Source organism: Neoarius graeffei, chromosome 3 (assembly GCF_027579695.1).
Source record: "Neoarius graeffei isolate fNeoGra1 chromosome 3, fNeoGra1.pri, whole genome shotgun sequence".
NCBI classification, from domain to species: domain Eukaryota; kingdom Metazoa; phylum Chordata; class Actinopteri; order Siluriformes; family Ariidae; genus Neoarius; species Neoarius graeffei.
The window spans coordinates 30,322,058-30,338,442 of NC_083571.1; the positions used below are offsets into that span (position 1 = coordinate 30,322,058).

General features: G+C 43.5%; 1 protein-coding gene across 3 annotated transcripts in view; it reads left to right on the plus strand.

Annotated features, from left to right (window-relative positions):
• The window catches only part of LOC132883261 (CD209 antigen-like protein A), a 31,958-nt gene extending 21,283 nt beyond the window's left edge, over window positions 1-10,675 (plus strand). For all 3 annotated transcript variants that reach the window (XM_060916651.1, XM_060916653.1, XM_060916652.1), the window contains 3 exons: window positions 9,640-9,761; window positions 9,877-9,983; window positions 10,283-10,675. In XM_060916651.1, coding sequence (XP_060772634.1) covers window positions 9,640-9,761; window positions 9,877-9,983; window positions 10,283-10,316 — 263 coding nt within the window. In that variant the 3' untranslated portion in view covers window positions 10,317-10,675. The remainder of the gene's footprint in view (window positions 1-9,639; window positions 9,762-9,876; window positions 9,984-10,282) is intronic.
• The last annotated feature ends 5,710 nt before the right edge of the window (window positions 10,676-16,385 follow it).

Here is a 16,385-nt window from a genome sequence, read left to right on the forward strand (position 1 = left end):
TAAGGTCTGAGTACCGATATGCACAATTTTACTGTAGCCCTATGAAAATTAGATAATAGAAGTTTATAGATTCCTAAATAGTAGAAATAGAATAAGTTAATAAATAGGATTAAAAAGGTTAAAAACTATTCAGACTGATATTGCATAGTTCATGCATATGTTGCAGTGTATGGAATTTCATGGTTAAGTTCATGCATTGTGTCATTTACCTGTTAAATATATTTTGTTTGTTAAAATATTAATTTCATAAAGATGGAAATGCTTTAAGAATATAGTTTTTGTATACAATGATAAAAGGGATTGGAATGCATAATTTATCTGCATTGTCTAAACCAATGAGAAGTTAGAGGTCAAGGGTTATCGGGAAGTGAATGGAAGAGATGAAAGAGATGAAGAGAAGAGCCAGAAGAACGTAAGTTGAAGAACAGGGAACACACGGCTAGTGTATTCGCTTAAACCACCATTTTTAATTAGTATACAGTAAGTAGTCGGCTAGATCACAGAGAGTGGCTATAGTGGTGGGAAAGTTCATGAGTGTTGGAATATAACTTCAGACATTAGTTTAACTGCCTCAGAACATAGTTAAAATTTCAAGTGAGTTAACTGCTGGTGGCTAGAGGTGTCTGTGCTTGGACTGAGCTAACAAGTTTGCAGACTGCCAACTGAACTAGCACAGCCTATGGCTAAGACAAGGAGGACACGGATGGCACAAGACCGTGTGCTTTGGACCGGGTTGATGTCGTAGATGAGAGCTACCACGGGAATCTCCTCTTCTTCACTTTCCTTCACATTCCCTGCATGAGTAAGACACCAGCTACTTCATTTGGTTCAGGTACCACATTTAATTTTTGCCCTTGTGGTGAAGCAGCCATCTGGGTCGTAAGTTACAATGTGCCCGAGCAACTTTCAGGCCTGCAATGGTGAACTTTGAAGTTTTTGATTTGTTAGCTCATCTGGCCAACAGGCAATGAGCTTATGCCATCGTATGTTGTCCGTCCGTCATCTGTCATCCGTCGTCCATTATCCGTCCAGCGTCGACCACATTTCACGAAAATTGCTTCTTCTCTCTCAATTCTTCACCAATTTTTATTCTTTTTGGCAGGAAGGTGGGTCTGCCTGGGGTGCATATGGCTTCTACCCAAATTTGCATAATTGTAATTAAATAATGAAGATTTGGAGTAATTATCCCCTAACGAGCAGTTTCCACATAAATAGCTTCTTCTCCCTCAAACCTTTACCAATTTTGATTCTTTCTGGCATGAAGGTAGGGGTACCTAGGTGCATATAACTTCTACCCAGATTTGCTTAATTGCAATTATTAATGAAGTTATGGACTAATTAAGTCTTAATGAGCAGTTCAACAAAAATCACTTCTTCTCTGTTAATTCCTTGCCATTTTGGATTCTTTCTGGCAAATAAGTAGGTATTCCGAGGGTGTATATAGCTTCTATATATAGCTTGTATATAGCTTGCAACATTTATTGTGCAAGGTGGCCCACTTTAGATCATTCCTTCTGGACTAGACAGGGCCTGAGTGAGCTACGCCGTCATTGACGGTTTCGTTAATATTCGTATGGTATTGCCAGCTTAGTGTTTATTTGGGCCCTGAGTATACAAATTTTGAGAGTTGAATTAATGTGACATTTATTTTGAGCATGTGAGTTTGGAAAACAAAGGAGAAACTGAAAGTTATAATGAAAGCCATTGAAATTGCCTGTATGTGATGCATATGAATGTGTACATAATAGTAAATAGTTAATGATTTTGTATATTTGTGTGTGATTTCTAATTGAAGTCTGTAACTTGATACTTTAATAAACTACTCTTTTTTTAATGTTTTAAGCTTAAAGGCAGGGCTCGAAATTAACTTTTTTTCTTTGTGTCCCCCAGTGGTCCCGAATTCTGTGTTGTATTGTCCCGAATGGAAGCAATAGTGTCCCCATTTTTTTCCTCTCTGAAATAACCAGTGGTTAATATTATCATATGAAGTTACTATTATATTTGTAACTATGCGATTTTGAACCCTTTATATCATTTTTACAATAAGTCACAAGACACAAGCGACATGTCCTATACATCATCTACTTCAAAATTACAGTTATTGCATTTTCAGTTTATTAAACTTTGGCGATCTCACTGTATGAATAGATACCCGTTTATTTAAAGGGGCCAACTAGCTCATTCAGAAAATGTTTCAACTCCCTACATCTGCAGTACACTTTAGCTGAAAATAAGACCCCTTTTATGTTCATTCATCTACTTATACCTTGAATATCTGTTGGCACTTATAAGGCCAACTTATAATTTTCACCTTTACCGTTATCCATTTTTATGAACTTTCCGTTATCCATTTTATGAACTTTCCGTTATCCATTTTTTCCGTTATTCATTTTATCCATTTTTTCTGTTATCCAGCCACATCATTCCTGTTGTATTTTATAACGTGTCTAACAGTGTTCATTAAGTTCATTCAGTTGCTAGCGTTGCCTGCAGACCAGGCGAGGACACTTTGGATCCTGAAGGTCCCGGAGACGTTATGTCTGGGCTTTCAGTTTCTTCCCCGCGGTCGGTCCGCTTCAACCACTTCAGCATTTTTGTTCTGGCAAGAGTCGGCGCAGCGTGTGCGGTAGCAATTCCATTCCAAGTCCATATAATGCGGACTCCGGCCGAAGATTCTAGAACAGAATGCGCTGCTCTGTAGCCTACGGATGCAGGTGCATCGAAAGTGTAGCTACTTTTCGCTGTTAACATTTTAAAATTAAAATTGACAAATTAGGTGAATGTCTACGTATGTGTTACGGCTTTGTAAATAATATTAATGTAAAACTTTTTTTTCTAGATCTATTTTTTTCCATTGTCCCGGGATTGTCCCAGATATGATAATTTTGTGTCCCAATGACAATTTTTATGGTCCCCGGGACGTCGGGACACCGTTAGTTTCGAGCGCTGCTTAAAGGGTTTCATTTAGAGATAATACTAGTATGACAATGTGTTGAAATAGGTTACATAAAGGTGTGAACTAAGTTGGAAATAATTCATTTAAATGTGAGATGAACATTATAAATTAGATAAACATTGCTACATCATTTGTTAAGACCCAATACATAAAAGAGAAAGAAATCATATAGTTTAAAATGAACCTTTATTGGGGCAGATCCAGGAAAATGGGAAGGGAGGGGGGCGTCAACCCAGTAAGGGCAGGGGTCCGGAAGGCCGCCAGAGGCTCAGTTCCCAAGAGTCAGGGGATTTCAAGCAGATTTTCTTCAAAGCCGTTGCAAAAATCAACATCTCTCACAGACCTATCCAGCCACTGTCATAAAAATCACAGTGAGACTCACCCCAAAACTGCATGTGGACCATGTACATACAAAGGGTATATTAAGTACAGGGATACCCTATTAATGAATACAAGCAGCAGCCGGACAGCTGACACGTGTGTACACAGTAAGTCTGCTGCACCATCTTATCATTTTGGCTTGTGAACATGCGTGTTAAGGATACCATAAACATAAAAGGATGGCGCACACCCTTTACATGTAGTCTACAGTGCATTCCAGGAATACAATGTGTTATTACAGTGTGGGAAATAAGGAATTTTAAGCAAACTGTCACAGGACAGAGAAGTCTGAAATGTTGTCTGTCAGCCCAAATTTCAGCCTGTCCAAATGATGGGCCAAAGGCCCGGAACAATGCGGCCAGGGGTCTGGGGCCTGCCTTAGGGCCCCAGAAGCTGAAGGGCTTTAGATGCCTGGAGATGGCTTCTCGGCTATTTCCAGGCACATTTTTGTTATCTTCAAAGGTCAAATTACACTGATATTAGTTGCTAATTACACTACAAATTGAATATAATTTATAAGAAAATGTCAGAAGATTCAAGAAAAAACATGCTTAAACTTATAGCCAAGAAAACAGTAGCACACACAGATAAGTTCCATGTCTAGAAAAAAAAAAGGGGGGGGGGGCACAGATGTTCCAGTTAGTTACAACTTACAGGTACTCATATATAGGTACTATAATGATACTCATCAAATATTTTGTCAACAATGACTATTTTTATACTATGTTTATAATAAGTATATAAGAAATTTAATAATTAACAACACAATTATTCTTACCTTATAGAGTTAAAATTTTGAGTCTGAGATTCCAAGTAACTTTGTAACAAAATGCCTTTTAAAATGACTCAAAACTAGACATGGTAATATCATTTGGCATTCAGACTAAAATGTGCTGGACGAGAACTTAGAAAATGGAAGACAATACCGCAAAAAAGAAACCAGTCAAAACTGAAAGCGTGAAAGTGATGATCATGCCGTTACCATGTGAGTAGTCTTTTATGAATGTGTAAGTGGGCTCTCAGGATTTGCCTAGCTTGCTTTTCACTGCATTCATGTCACGAGCGGGGGGTGGAACTAAGCTAGGACCTACTATTAAATATAAATTTATACCATAAACTCTTTAGCTCAATCCCACATAATTTATTTTGTTAATTTTTTAAAAACCTTATATAACAGTTCCTGATGTGGGTAGAGCACAGAAGCACAGCAGGTGAGAGTTGATGGTTGCACAAAACACTTTATTTTAGCTTTTCAGCTCACTTTCCAGCTTCCTTTCACTCACTCACACATGCGTTGTGGTCGGGGAGAGAGCTCCTTTTCTCTGCTCTCTCTCTCCTTTTATGCTCCATCCCTGTAACACACACACACACACACACATTAATTGACAGCAGGTGAAATGACTTAGCCACTTACCTTCCCCAACCCCGCCCTCCATTCACAGACTGCTGCTTGGCCATGCCCCCGCTGCCACATACCCCCACCACCTGACTCAGGCCAGGGAGCCGTCTGGCCTGAAGCTGACTTCCCCCCCCCGATGGGACAGGAAGTCCGCCACCACCATCTGTGCCCCCGGCCTGTGGATCACCTCAAACTTAAATGGCTGGAGGGAGAGATACCAATAGGTGATCCATGCAGTGGAGCCACTGGAGGGGCACGTGGTCCGAACAGAGAGTGAAAGGGCGCCCCAGCAGGTATTATCGGAGGGCGAGGACCGCCCACTTGATGGCGAGACACTCCTCCTCGATTGTGCTGTACCTGCTTTCGTGCATCGACAGTTTCCGGCTGATGGACAGCATGGGGTGCTCCTCGCCCTCCACCTCCTGGGACAAAACGGCCCCCAGCCCTCTGTCTGATGCATCAGTCTGCAAAATAAAGGGGAGAGAGAAGTCAGGGGAGTGTAAAAGTGGCCCCACACACAGTGCAGCTTTTACCTCGGAGAAGGCCTGTTGGCACTGCTCTGTCCACTGGACCGGATCTGGAGCCCCCTTTTTAGTGAGATCGGTTAGTGGGCTGGTGACGTCCGAATAATTCGGTAGAAACCAATGATAATAGCCAACCAGCCCCAAGAACCGTCTCACCTCCTTTTTGGTCTTGGGCCTCGGGCAGGCCACAATCGCTGTGGTCTTGTTAATTTGGGGACGCACCTGCTCATGGCCCAAGTGGAACCCCAGATACTGTACTTCCACCCGCCCAATCACACACTTTTTTGGGTTAGCTGTGAGGCCCGCTTGCCTCAGCAACTTTAGAATGGCCCTCAGGTGTTCTAAGTGCCATGGCCAATCATGGCTGTAAATTATGATGTCGTCTAGATAGGCAGCCGCGTAAGCAGCGTGAGGGTGGAGGATAAGCCCTGTCCATAAGCCACTGGAACGTAGCGGGTGCCCCAATCAACCCAAAAGGGAGCGTGACAAATTGGTGTAATCCAAGTGGTGTGGTAAAGGCTGTTTTCTCTCGGGATAAAGGAGTAAAGGGGATCTGCCAATATCCCTTTGTTAGATCCAGTGTCAAATAAACGCGAGCAGCACCTAACCGATCAAGCAACTCATCAATGTGAGGCATTGGGTATACGTCAAATTTAGACACCACGTTAACCTTTCTATAGTCCACACAGAACCGGACCGACCCGTTGGTCTTGGGAACCAGGATCACTGGGCTGCTCCAGTCACTGTGGGACTCCTCGATTATGCCCATTTTGAGCATGGCCTTGAGTTCGTCCTGAACCACCTTTTTCTTGTGTTCGGGCAATCGGTAAGGGCGGCTACGCACTACCACCCCCGGGGGCATTTCGATGTGGTGTTCTATGAGCTGGGTACGACCAGGAAGGGGCAAGAACACGTCGGAAAATTCCTTCTGCAACTTGGCTACCTCCGTGAGTTGGGCCAGTGAGAGGTGGTCTCTACAAGGGACCAGAGTGGTCCGAGATGTTATCTTTTTTACCTCCAGACCCAGCTCCGCCTTCTCTGGGACTACCAACGCCACGGGGACCCCCTCATTCCAGCATTTTAAAAGGTTGAGGTGGTAGATTTGCAGTGCCCTGCCCCATCCATTCACTTCACCTCATAGTCCACGTCCCTGACTCACCGTGTGACCTCGAAGGGCCCTTGCCACTTGGTGACTAATTTAGAACTCGACGTGGGCAGTAATACGAGCACTTTGTCTCCCGGCGTGAACTCTCTTAGGTGTGCCCCTGTCATACAGCCAGCTTTGATATTCTTGTACCAGCTGCAAATTCTCTTGGGTTAGGTGCGTGAGGGTGTGGAGTTTTGCACGCAGGTCAAGAACGTACTGGATTTCATTTTTACTAGGTGAAGGTCCCTCCTCCCAATTTTCCCGTAGTACATCCAGGATGCTACGCGGCTTATGCCCATATAATAATTCAAAGGAAGAAAACCCCATGGAGGCTTGCAAGACCTCTCGTACTGCGAATAACAGGGGCTCAAGCCACTTATCCCAATTATGCGCATCTTCACGTACGAATTTCCGGATTATGTTTTTGAGTGTTGGGTTAAATTGCTCTACTAAGCCATCTATTTGTGGGTGATGGACACTGGTGCGGATAGACTTAATCCCCAGTAACCCATACAGCTCACACAGTGTGCATGACAGAAACGAAGTGCCTTGGTCTGTCAGGATTTCTTTCGGAATCCTGACCCGGGAGATAAAGCAGAAGAGCGCTTCTGCAATACTGCATGCTGAGATATTGCGGAGAGACACTGCTTCCGGATATCATGTTGCATAGTCCACTAGAACTAAAATAAAGCAATATCCCCATGCTGACTGATCTAATGGCCCGACACAATCCATCCCAATTCGCTCAAACAGGGTCTCAATTAGAGGAAGGGGGCACAAAGGCACTTTTGGAGTGGCCGCGGGATTTATTAATTGGCATTCACGGCATGCCGCACACCACCAACGGACATCCCCACAAATCCCTGGTCAGTAGAACCGGGCCATTATTTGGGCTAGTGTTTTATCTTGCCCCAAGTGTCCAGCCATGGGATTAAAGTGAGCTGCATGGAATACGAGTTCCCTACGGTTCTTTGGGATTAACAGCTGGGTTATTCATTCCTTAGTTTGAGTGTCCTGCGTCACTCGGTACAATCTATCTTTAATAATGGCAAAATAGGGGAAGGTTGGTGCCATGCTTGGCTGAAGAGTTTGACCATCGATTACTCTCACTTGGTCAAACGCATGCTGCAGAGTCTCGTCTCATGACTGCTCTAACGGGAAATCCCCAAGGGAATCCCCGAGAGAGGGAGGAGGAGCGGGCTGCTCCTCACTCTGACGCGGTGTTGACGTAGACAACTCTGTGACAGCTTCTCCAGTCAATGCCACACCGGGATCTTCCCGTGACCTACTAGTGCAGGACCCACTATGTGTTAAATATTCCATTAATTTTTTAAATCCCGGCCAATCAGTACCCAAAATCAACAAGTAGGTGAGACGAGGACTAACTGCCACCTTTATTCTAAGCATTTGGCCCCGGAATAGAATATGGACAGACACTAGAGGGTAATGGTGAACATCCCCGTGCACACACAACACTTTCACTGCTTGTGCTCTCCCCAATGCCTCACCTTGCACCAGGCGTGGGTGAATTGAGGTCTGATTACAACCAGAATCCACCAAAGCATGATATGTATCCCATTGAATACTCACCGGTATGTGATACGTTCCGGCCCAATCGGGGGCGGTTTCTGGTGCATCGGGGATCTGGATTATAGCTCCCACCTCCCTTGCGGAGCTCTGACCCTGGAGATGCTCTGATTCCCCGCCATGCCAGCCCACCGGCCCAGGCTTTCCCGCTGCACTGGTGTGAAAGGTGTCACTCACCTGAGGGGGAGACAACACAGACACAGGAGAGGGAGAGGGCAGGACACAGATGCGACGGGCCAGCTGGGGAGGAGCCAGCCGCCACCTCCATGGCAGGGCAACAGGGTGGAGAGGGGGAAAAGGGAGAGAGAGAGAGAGAGAGAGAAAAGCGAGGGGAGACACCTCATCTGCCTGCTGTTGGAGCCGCCTCCAGATGGTCCTCCGCCAGCTCGAGGGCTCATTCCAGCTCGAGGGCTCGTTCTGCCCTCAGCCACCGCTGGCAGGTGTCCCTGACTTGCTGGCCAAATGCAAACAGCCGGCCGACCTCCTCCAATGCAAGTGTCCGGAAGCGCTGGCGGAGTTGCTCTGGGGAGTGGCCGAGCCACTGCAGGATAGCTTTCCTTAGGTCAGCGTAGACCAGCTGCTTGTCAGCCGGGGGCTGCTGTGTTGCGCCACGCCAGTCAGGAGCAGGAGAAGGCGCGCCATGCGCTGCTCCAGTGGCCACCCCATGCCTCGGCTGCTTGCTCGAAGAGAGCGAGGAACGCTTCTGGATTGTCCTGCGGTCCCATCTTCGTGAGGGTGGTGGCAGCGGTGGTCGACACCCCTGCTGACGTGAGCAGGTGTCGGAACGCCTGGTGATCTTCCTGCTGGGCCAGCATCAAGGCTTTGAAGCGTTGCTCCTGCTCCTTTCAGAAGGTGATCAGCACTTGATGCTGGTTCTGCTGGGCGGTGGTGAGAGCAAGGATGAGCTCTTCGAATGGCAAGGACTCCATGGGGTGGTTCCCTTCTGTGCTTCCGGGTTTCGGCACCACTGTAACATTTCCTGATGTGGGTGGAGCACAAAAGCACAGCAGGTGAGAGTTGATGGTTGCACAAAAACACTTTATTTTAGCTTTTCAGCTCACTTTCCAGCTTCCTTTCACTCACTCACGCATTGTGGTCGGGGAGAGAGCGCCTTTTCTCTGCTCTCTCTCTCTCTCCTTTTATGCTCCATCCCTGTAACACACACACGCATTAATTGACAGCAGGTGGAATGACTTAGCCACTTACCTTCCCTGACCCCGCCCTCCATTCACAGACTGCTGCTTGGCCACGTCCCTGCTACCACACCGGTATCTGCAACACTAAAACTTTTTTTCCCCTTTAGATGGGGGGTGGGGGCAGATGCCCCCCCCAAAAAAAAATTCACGACAGTTTATTGATAATTACAAAGAGCTCAGGTAGCTACGTCTATTTAGTGTCGGTAAAGCAAGGGGGCGATACATCAGTATTAAAACTTCACTCAACTCTGACACAGCCCGTCTCTTTCTGTGATCAGTTTCACTTTTCAAAGCAAGATATTCCAACTCCAGTATTTACTACATCTCTACTGAGGTGAAAACCTGGATTGAAAGCAGTACAATATACAATGTCCTATCAATGTTGAGGCTTAAATAATTTTGGGAATTATTCTCCCCCTTTTTTTTCTTAAAAAATGGGCTGCATGCAGGATGGATTTGTTTCGGCTCCAGTTTTTACATCTCTACTGAAAAGAAGAACTGGACTGAGAGCAGACAGGACTGCAGAAAGCAAGGGGCAGACCTGGCGATCATAAAGAGTGGAGAGGAACAGGTGTGTGAGAGAGAGAGAGAGAACAAATGAGTATCTAGATTCATACTGTGCCATTTATAATTATAGCAGTTCATACATAGAGAGAAATACTTTGATATTATTCTCTCCATCACAGGAGTTTATCTTGAAACAGCTTGGTAAAAGTCAGGCTTGGATTGGTCTGAGTGATGGAGACACAGAGGGAGAGTGGAAATGGGTGGATGGTACACCACTGACCACTGAGTAAGAGACTTGTATTTATTCCCAAATATCTTCCCATTTTCCAGAGGATAAATATGAAACTGTATATAATCAGTCATAACATGACAAAGCGGTATTCTGCTGATTGATAATCTTATCCTATGTTGAACTAAATGCTAAGATAATATTATTCACCTTTATATTCTCATCACAACAATAACTATATTACTGCTATGGTTGTTCAGAATCTCAGTAAACATGGGCTACTTGGTTGATTTAGATAAATTTGTGGAATTGAATGTAACTGAACACTGATCTGTTTAAAATTTTCTACTTTTCAGGTACTGGCGTAATGAGGAACCGAATAATATTTAGCCAAGCCTTGTGCATATAAGGGTAGGATGAGGGTTAACCCTAACCCTGATTATAATCATCTACTGAAGCTCAAGACCTGCAGAGAGACTGTCCCAGTGCAACCCACTTACGGATGTCCAAGAAGAGGAAATTCACTCCTTAATTGTTTAATGTCATTGATGTGAAGTCATAGTGCCGTAATATTGAATGAAATATATGTATAGTACATGTATCAGATTTGTGTTTCATATTGCATATACTTTTGTAGGTAATATCCCATTTAACTATTTACTATGCTATTATACATAAGTTCTGCCTTATTTTAATCAATATTTTATATTCTGTATGAATATTTTCATAAATATTATTTTATAAGTGAATATCTGTACTTTTCTTGATATTGTTGAAAGCTGACATTTCGAAATACAGCAGATATATTAAATATGCCTTTGTCTTAAAAACTTGAGGTCCAGGAAATGTTCAGGCAGCATTTTTGAAATCAGCAACCTCAAATTTGGTTATATAGCTAGTTTTAAATGAAACAGCAAAAAAGTTTTTTAAAATGTGCTGGGTGGTGTAATAGATACCTTTTAAGTTTTGATTTTACAAAATATACATAATGCAAATGTTGCATCACAAAATGTTAGGAATCATTTTGATTCTGTTAAAAAGTGTAATAAACAGGAGTTAAAAATAAGTGAAATTAAGTTACAAATGAAAGGAAATGTTCCTGTAGTTACTAGTTACTTGAAATGTAAGTACTGTAAACAATACAAAAAAATTGGGCCAGAACGTATCGCATACCTGTAACTGCTCAAGAGGATACATACCGTATCACGTGTTGGTGGATTCCGGTTGTAATCAGACCTCAATTCACCAACGCCTGGTGCAAGGTGAGGCATTGGGGAGAGCACAAGTGGTGAAAGTGTTGTGTGTGTGCATGGGGATGTTCACAATTATCCCTTAGTCAAATCAAATCAAATCAAGTTTATTTGTACAGCGCTTTTAACAATAAACATTGTCGCAAAGCAGCTTTACAGAATTTGAACGACTTAAAACATGAGCTAATTTTATCCCTAATCTATCCCCAATGAGCAAGCCTGTGGCGACGGTGGCAAGGAAAAACTCCCTCAGACGACATGAGGAAGAAACCTCGAGAGGAACCAGACTCAAAAGGGAACCCATCCTCATTTGGGCAACAACAGACAGCCTGACTATAATATTAACAGTTTTAACAGGTATAACCCTCAACTGTCCTCATGGGGCCGTCCTTCACAGGAGTGGGGCGATAAAACTCCGACCAGACACAGGGCACCAGGATGGATCAAGCAGGTCCGAGGGGCAGAAGAGGCCAGCATCTCAATCCCAGGATCAACATGTAACTCAGAGGGACAGATGGGGGGGGGGGGGGGGGGAGAGAGAGAGAGAGAAAGAAAACACGTTGTTAGGTATGCCCTAAAAATGACAAGTATTAAATCTGTGTGGTAGGCTCGCAGAGACGAGAGTCTTTACATCAGGCATAACACACAATGGCATGTTAATATGGTAAAAAATATATCATGACCTTAGTGTCTGTCCGTATTCTATTCTGGGGCCAAATACATAGAGTAAAGGCGGTGGTTAGTCCTCGTCTCACCCACTCGGTGATTTTGGGTAATGATTGGCCAGGGTTGTTATGGGTGATGAGATATGGTGAGTTAGGATCCAAAAGCAGAAACACAAACCAGAAAATCCAATGAATAAAAAAAGATTTAATTGAAGTCCAAGAGAGTAAACGAACAAAAATAGCAAAAATAGTCCAGACAAAAATGAGGTAGGCAAAGACAAAATGTTAGTATGAAAAAACATGAAAAACAGTCCTGACAAAAAACTGTAAACAAAAAACATAGCACAAAAAACATGAAAAAACGGCAAGACGAGAGTGCAAAAACTGTGGCAAAGAATAGGCAAAAACAGAGAGCAAAAATCCAGGAAGCAATAATGGCACAGAGACGACGTGAGAAACCAACAAGATGTTCTGGCAAAGTCCCCTTCTGAGAGCGGCCCTTTTATGCACAGCAGAGCAAACCAGGAAGTGGATGCCGGCAAGATGGAAGCCCCGTTCTGGATCTGGATTGCGCTGAACTGGAAGATAATGATTCTCCGGAGTGGAAATCTAGGGTGGATCATGACAGGGGTTCAAAAAGCTGATGGAATATTTAACACACAGTGGGTCCTGCACTAGTAGGTCATGGGAAGATCTCGGTGTGGCGTTGATTGGAGAAGCTGTTACAGAGCCGTCTACGTCAACACCACGTCAGAGTGAGGAGCAGCCCGCTCCTCCTCCCTCTCTCGGGGATTCCCTTGGGGATTTCCCATTAGAGCAGTCGCAAGACGAGACTCTGAGGCATGCATTTGACCAAGTGAGAATAATCGATGGTCAAACTCTTCAGCCAAGCACGGCACCGACTTTCCCTTATTTTGCTATTATTAAAGATAGATTGTACCAAATGATGCAGAACACTCAATCTAGTGAACGAATAACCCAATTGTTAATCCCAAAGAGCCGTAGGGAACTCGTATGCCATGGGGCTCACTTTAATCCCATGGCTGGACACTTAGGGCAAGATAAAACACTAGCCCGAATAATGGCCCGGTTCTATTGGCCAGGGATTCGCGGGGATGTCCGTCGGTGGTGTGCAGCGTGCCGTGAATGCCAATTAGTAAATCCTGCGGCCACTCCAAAAGCGCTGTTGCGCCCTCTTCCTCTAATCGAGACCCCGTTTGAGCGAATTGGGATGGATCTTGTCGGGCAATTAGATGGGTCAGCATGGGGATATCGCTTTATTTTAGTTCTGGTGGACTATGTAACGTGATATCCAGAAGCACTGCCTCTCTGCAATATCTCAGCACACAGTATTGAGGAAGCACTTTTCTGCTTTATCTCCTGTAGTGGGCCTGTTAAGCATAACAATTGTGCACAAAATGAAAAAAGCATGAAACTTTCAGGGTTTGTTCTTGAAGGCATAAGCTTTAATTTGAGACATGGAGGCATTCTCAGTTTGACCTCTGGGGTCAGCTAGAGGTCATTGACCTCCATGATATCACATTTCTATGCATGAAATTAGAAAAGGCTGTATCTTAACATCTAAATGTGATGTAAATGTAAAATAAATGTGTTTTCCCATGTGCCTGGACATGAAAAAATCACATATAATACTGATATTCCTCTTAGGTGTAACTTCAGGGGTCAGGTAGAGGTCATTGACCTTTGAAATTTGAAGTTTCTATGCATGAAATTCTAGACGGGTGTATCTTAGGATCTAAATGTGATAGAAATGTGAAGTTAATGTGTATTTCCTTGTTTCTGACCATGAGAAACCCATTTTTGATACTGATATTACTCTTACAGGTCATCTCTGGGGTCAGCTAGAGGTCACTGACCTCCAGCATAATGCATTTCTATGCATAAAATTAGAAACAGGTGTACCTCAGGTTCTAAATGTGATAGAAATGTAAACTAAATTTGTATTTCTATGATTCTGTACATGAGAAACCCATTTTTGATACTGATATCATTCTGAGAGGTCAACATCATGGAGAACAGGCAAGGTTGGGAAACATCCCACATTTTGATAAATCTATATAAAAATCTCATGTGTTTTGGATTGTAAGAAACAATTCCATATGAATATGAACATGACAGAAATATACTTCAACTTGTCAGAAATTATAAACTTTAACTAATCAAAAACTTGAACTACAATCAAAACTCTAAATGCAGTGTAAACAGTTGAACAGGTTCCATAAAGAACATTTTAAAATCACTATAGTATCTACCTTTATTCTAAGGGCCTTGACCTTTGGGGATTACAATGTTGGCCTACAAATTGTAACTACATAAATAATAATACATAAATAATGGGCTACACACAAAACATGAACATGAAAATTCCGTTGAATCTCTACCTCTGCTAGACTGACATATAGTTATTCCTGTGAATTTAGAATTGCCCTATCAATGTCCAACATTAAAATGACTGAAAATTAAACTACAATATACTGTATTCTTCAACTCTAGTGCAAATGAGAGCAAATGCTCCAAAACATTACTCACTTTGAAATTATCAATGGAAATGGGGCAACTGTGTTCAGCTTCTGACATAGTTTGTGACCACTGGAGATGTTTTACTTATCAGAAATGAGTTGTGTCATGTCCAGAAACATGGAATCATATATTTACTTTACATTTACAGTATTTCACATTTTAATCCAAAGATAGATTGTTTCTAATTTCATGCTTAGAAATGCATTATCGTGGAGGTCAGTGACCTCTAGCTGACCTCAGAGGTGACTTATAAAAATGATATCAGTATTAGAAATTAGTTTATCATGGCCAGAAACATGGAAATACACATTTAGTTTACATTTCTATCACATTTAGAACCTAAGATACACCCGTTTCTAATTTCGTGCATAGATATGCATTACGCTGGAGGTCAGTGACCTCTAGCTGACCCCAGAGATGACCTGTAAGAGTAATACCAGTATTAAAAATGGGTTTCTCATGGTCAGAAACAAGGAAATACACATTAATTTCACATTTCTATCACATTTAGATCCTAAGATACACCCGTCTAGAATGTCATGCATAGAAACTTCAAATTTCAAAGGTCAATGACCTCTACCTGACCCCTGAAGTTACCCCTAAGAGGAATATCAGTATTATATATGATTTTTTCATGCCCAGTAACATGGAAAAACACATTTATTTTATATTTACATCACATTTAGGTGTTAAAATACAGCCTTTTCTAATTTCATGCATAGAAATGTGCCATCATGGAGGTCAATGACCTCTAGCTGACCCCAGAGGTCAAACTGAGAATGCCTCCACATCTCAAATTAAAGCTTATGCCTTCAAGAACAAACTCTGAAAGTTTCATGCTTTTTTCATTTTGTGCACAATTCTTCTGATAATAAGAGCTTAACAGCCCCACTACTGGGTCAGGATTCTGAAAGAAATCCTGACAGACCAAGGCACTTCATTTATGTCATGCACACTGGGCGTACTGTATGGGTTATTGGGGATTAAGTCTATCTGCACCAGTGTCTATCACCCACAAACGGATGGCTTAATAGAGCGATTTAACCAAACACTCAAGAAAATAATCTGTAAATTCGTAAGTGAAGATGCGTGTAATTGGGATAAGTGGCTCGAGCCCCTGTTATTCGCAGTATGAGAGGTCCCGCAAATCTCCACGGGGTTTTCTCCATTTGAATTATTATATGGGCATAAGCCGCCTGGCATTCTAGACGTGCTACAGGAAAATTTGGAGGAGGGACCTTCACCTAGCAAAAACTAAATCCAGTACATTCTTGACCTGCACGCAAAACTCCACACCCTCACGCACCTAACCCAGGAGAATTTGCAGCAGGCACAAGAACGTCAAATCCGGCAGTATGACAGGGGCACACACCTTAGGGAGTTCACACCAGGAGACAAAGTGCTCGTATGTTTGCCCATGTCGAGCTCCAAATTAATTGCCAATTGGCAAGGACCCTTCGAGGTCACACGGTGAGCCGGGGACGTCGACTATGAGGTGAGGTGAATGGATGGGGCGGGGCATTGCAAATCTACCACCTCAACCTTTTAAAATGCTGGAATGAGGGGGTCCCCGTGGCGTTGGTGTCAGTAGTCCCAGAGAAGGTGGAGCTGGGGCCGGAGATGAAAAAGATAACATCTCGGACCACTCCGGTCCCTTGTAGAGACCACCTCTCACCGGCCCAACTCACGGAGGTGGCCAAGTTGCAAAAAGAATTTTCTGACATGTTCTCGCCCCTTTCTGGTCGTACCCACCTTATAGAACACCGCATCGAAATGCCCCCGGGGGTGGTAGTGCGTAGCCGCCCTTACAGCTTGCCCGAACACAAGAAAAAGGTCGTTCGGGACAAACTCAAGGTCATGCTCGAAATGGGCATAATTGAGGAGTCCCACGGTGACTGGAGCAGCCCAGTGGTCCTGGTTCCCAAGACAGACGGGTCGGTCCGTGTGGACTATAGAAAGGTTCTACTATTGACCTTTCTACAGTCCAGTTCTGTGTGGACTAT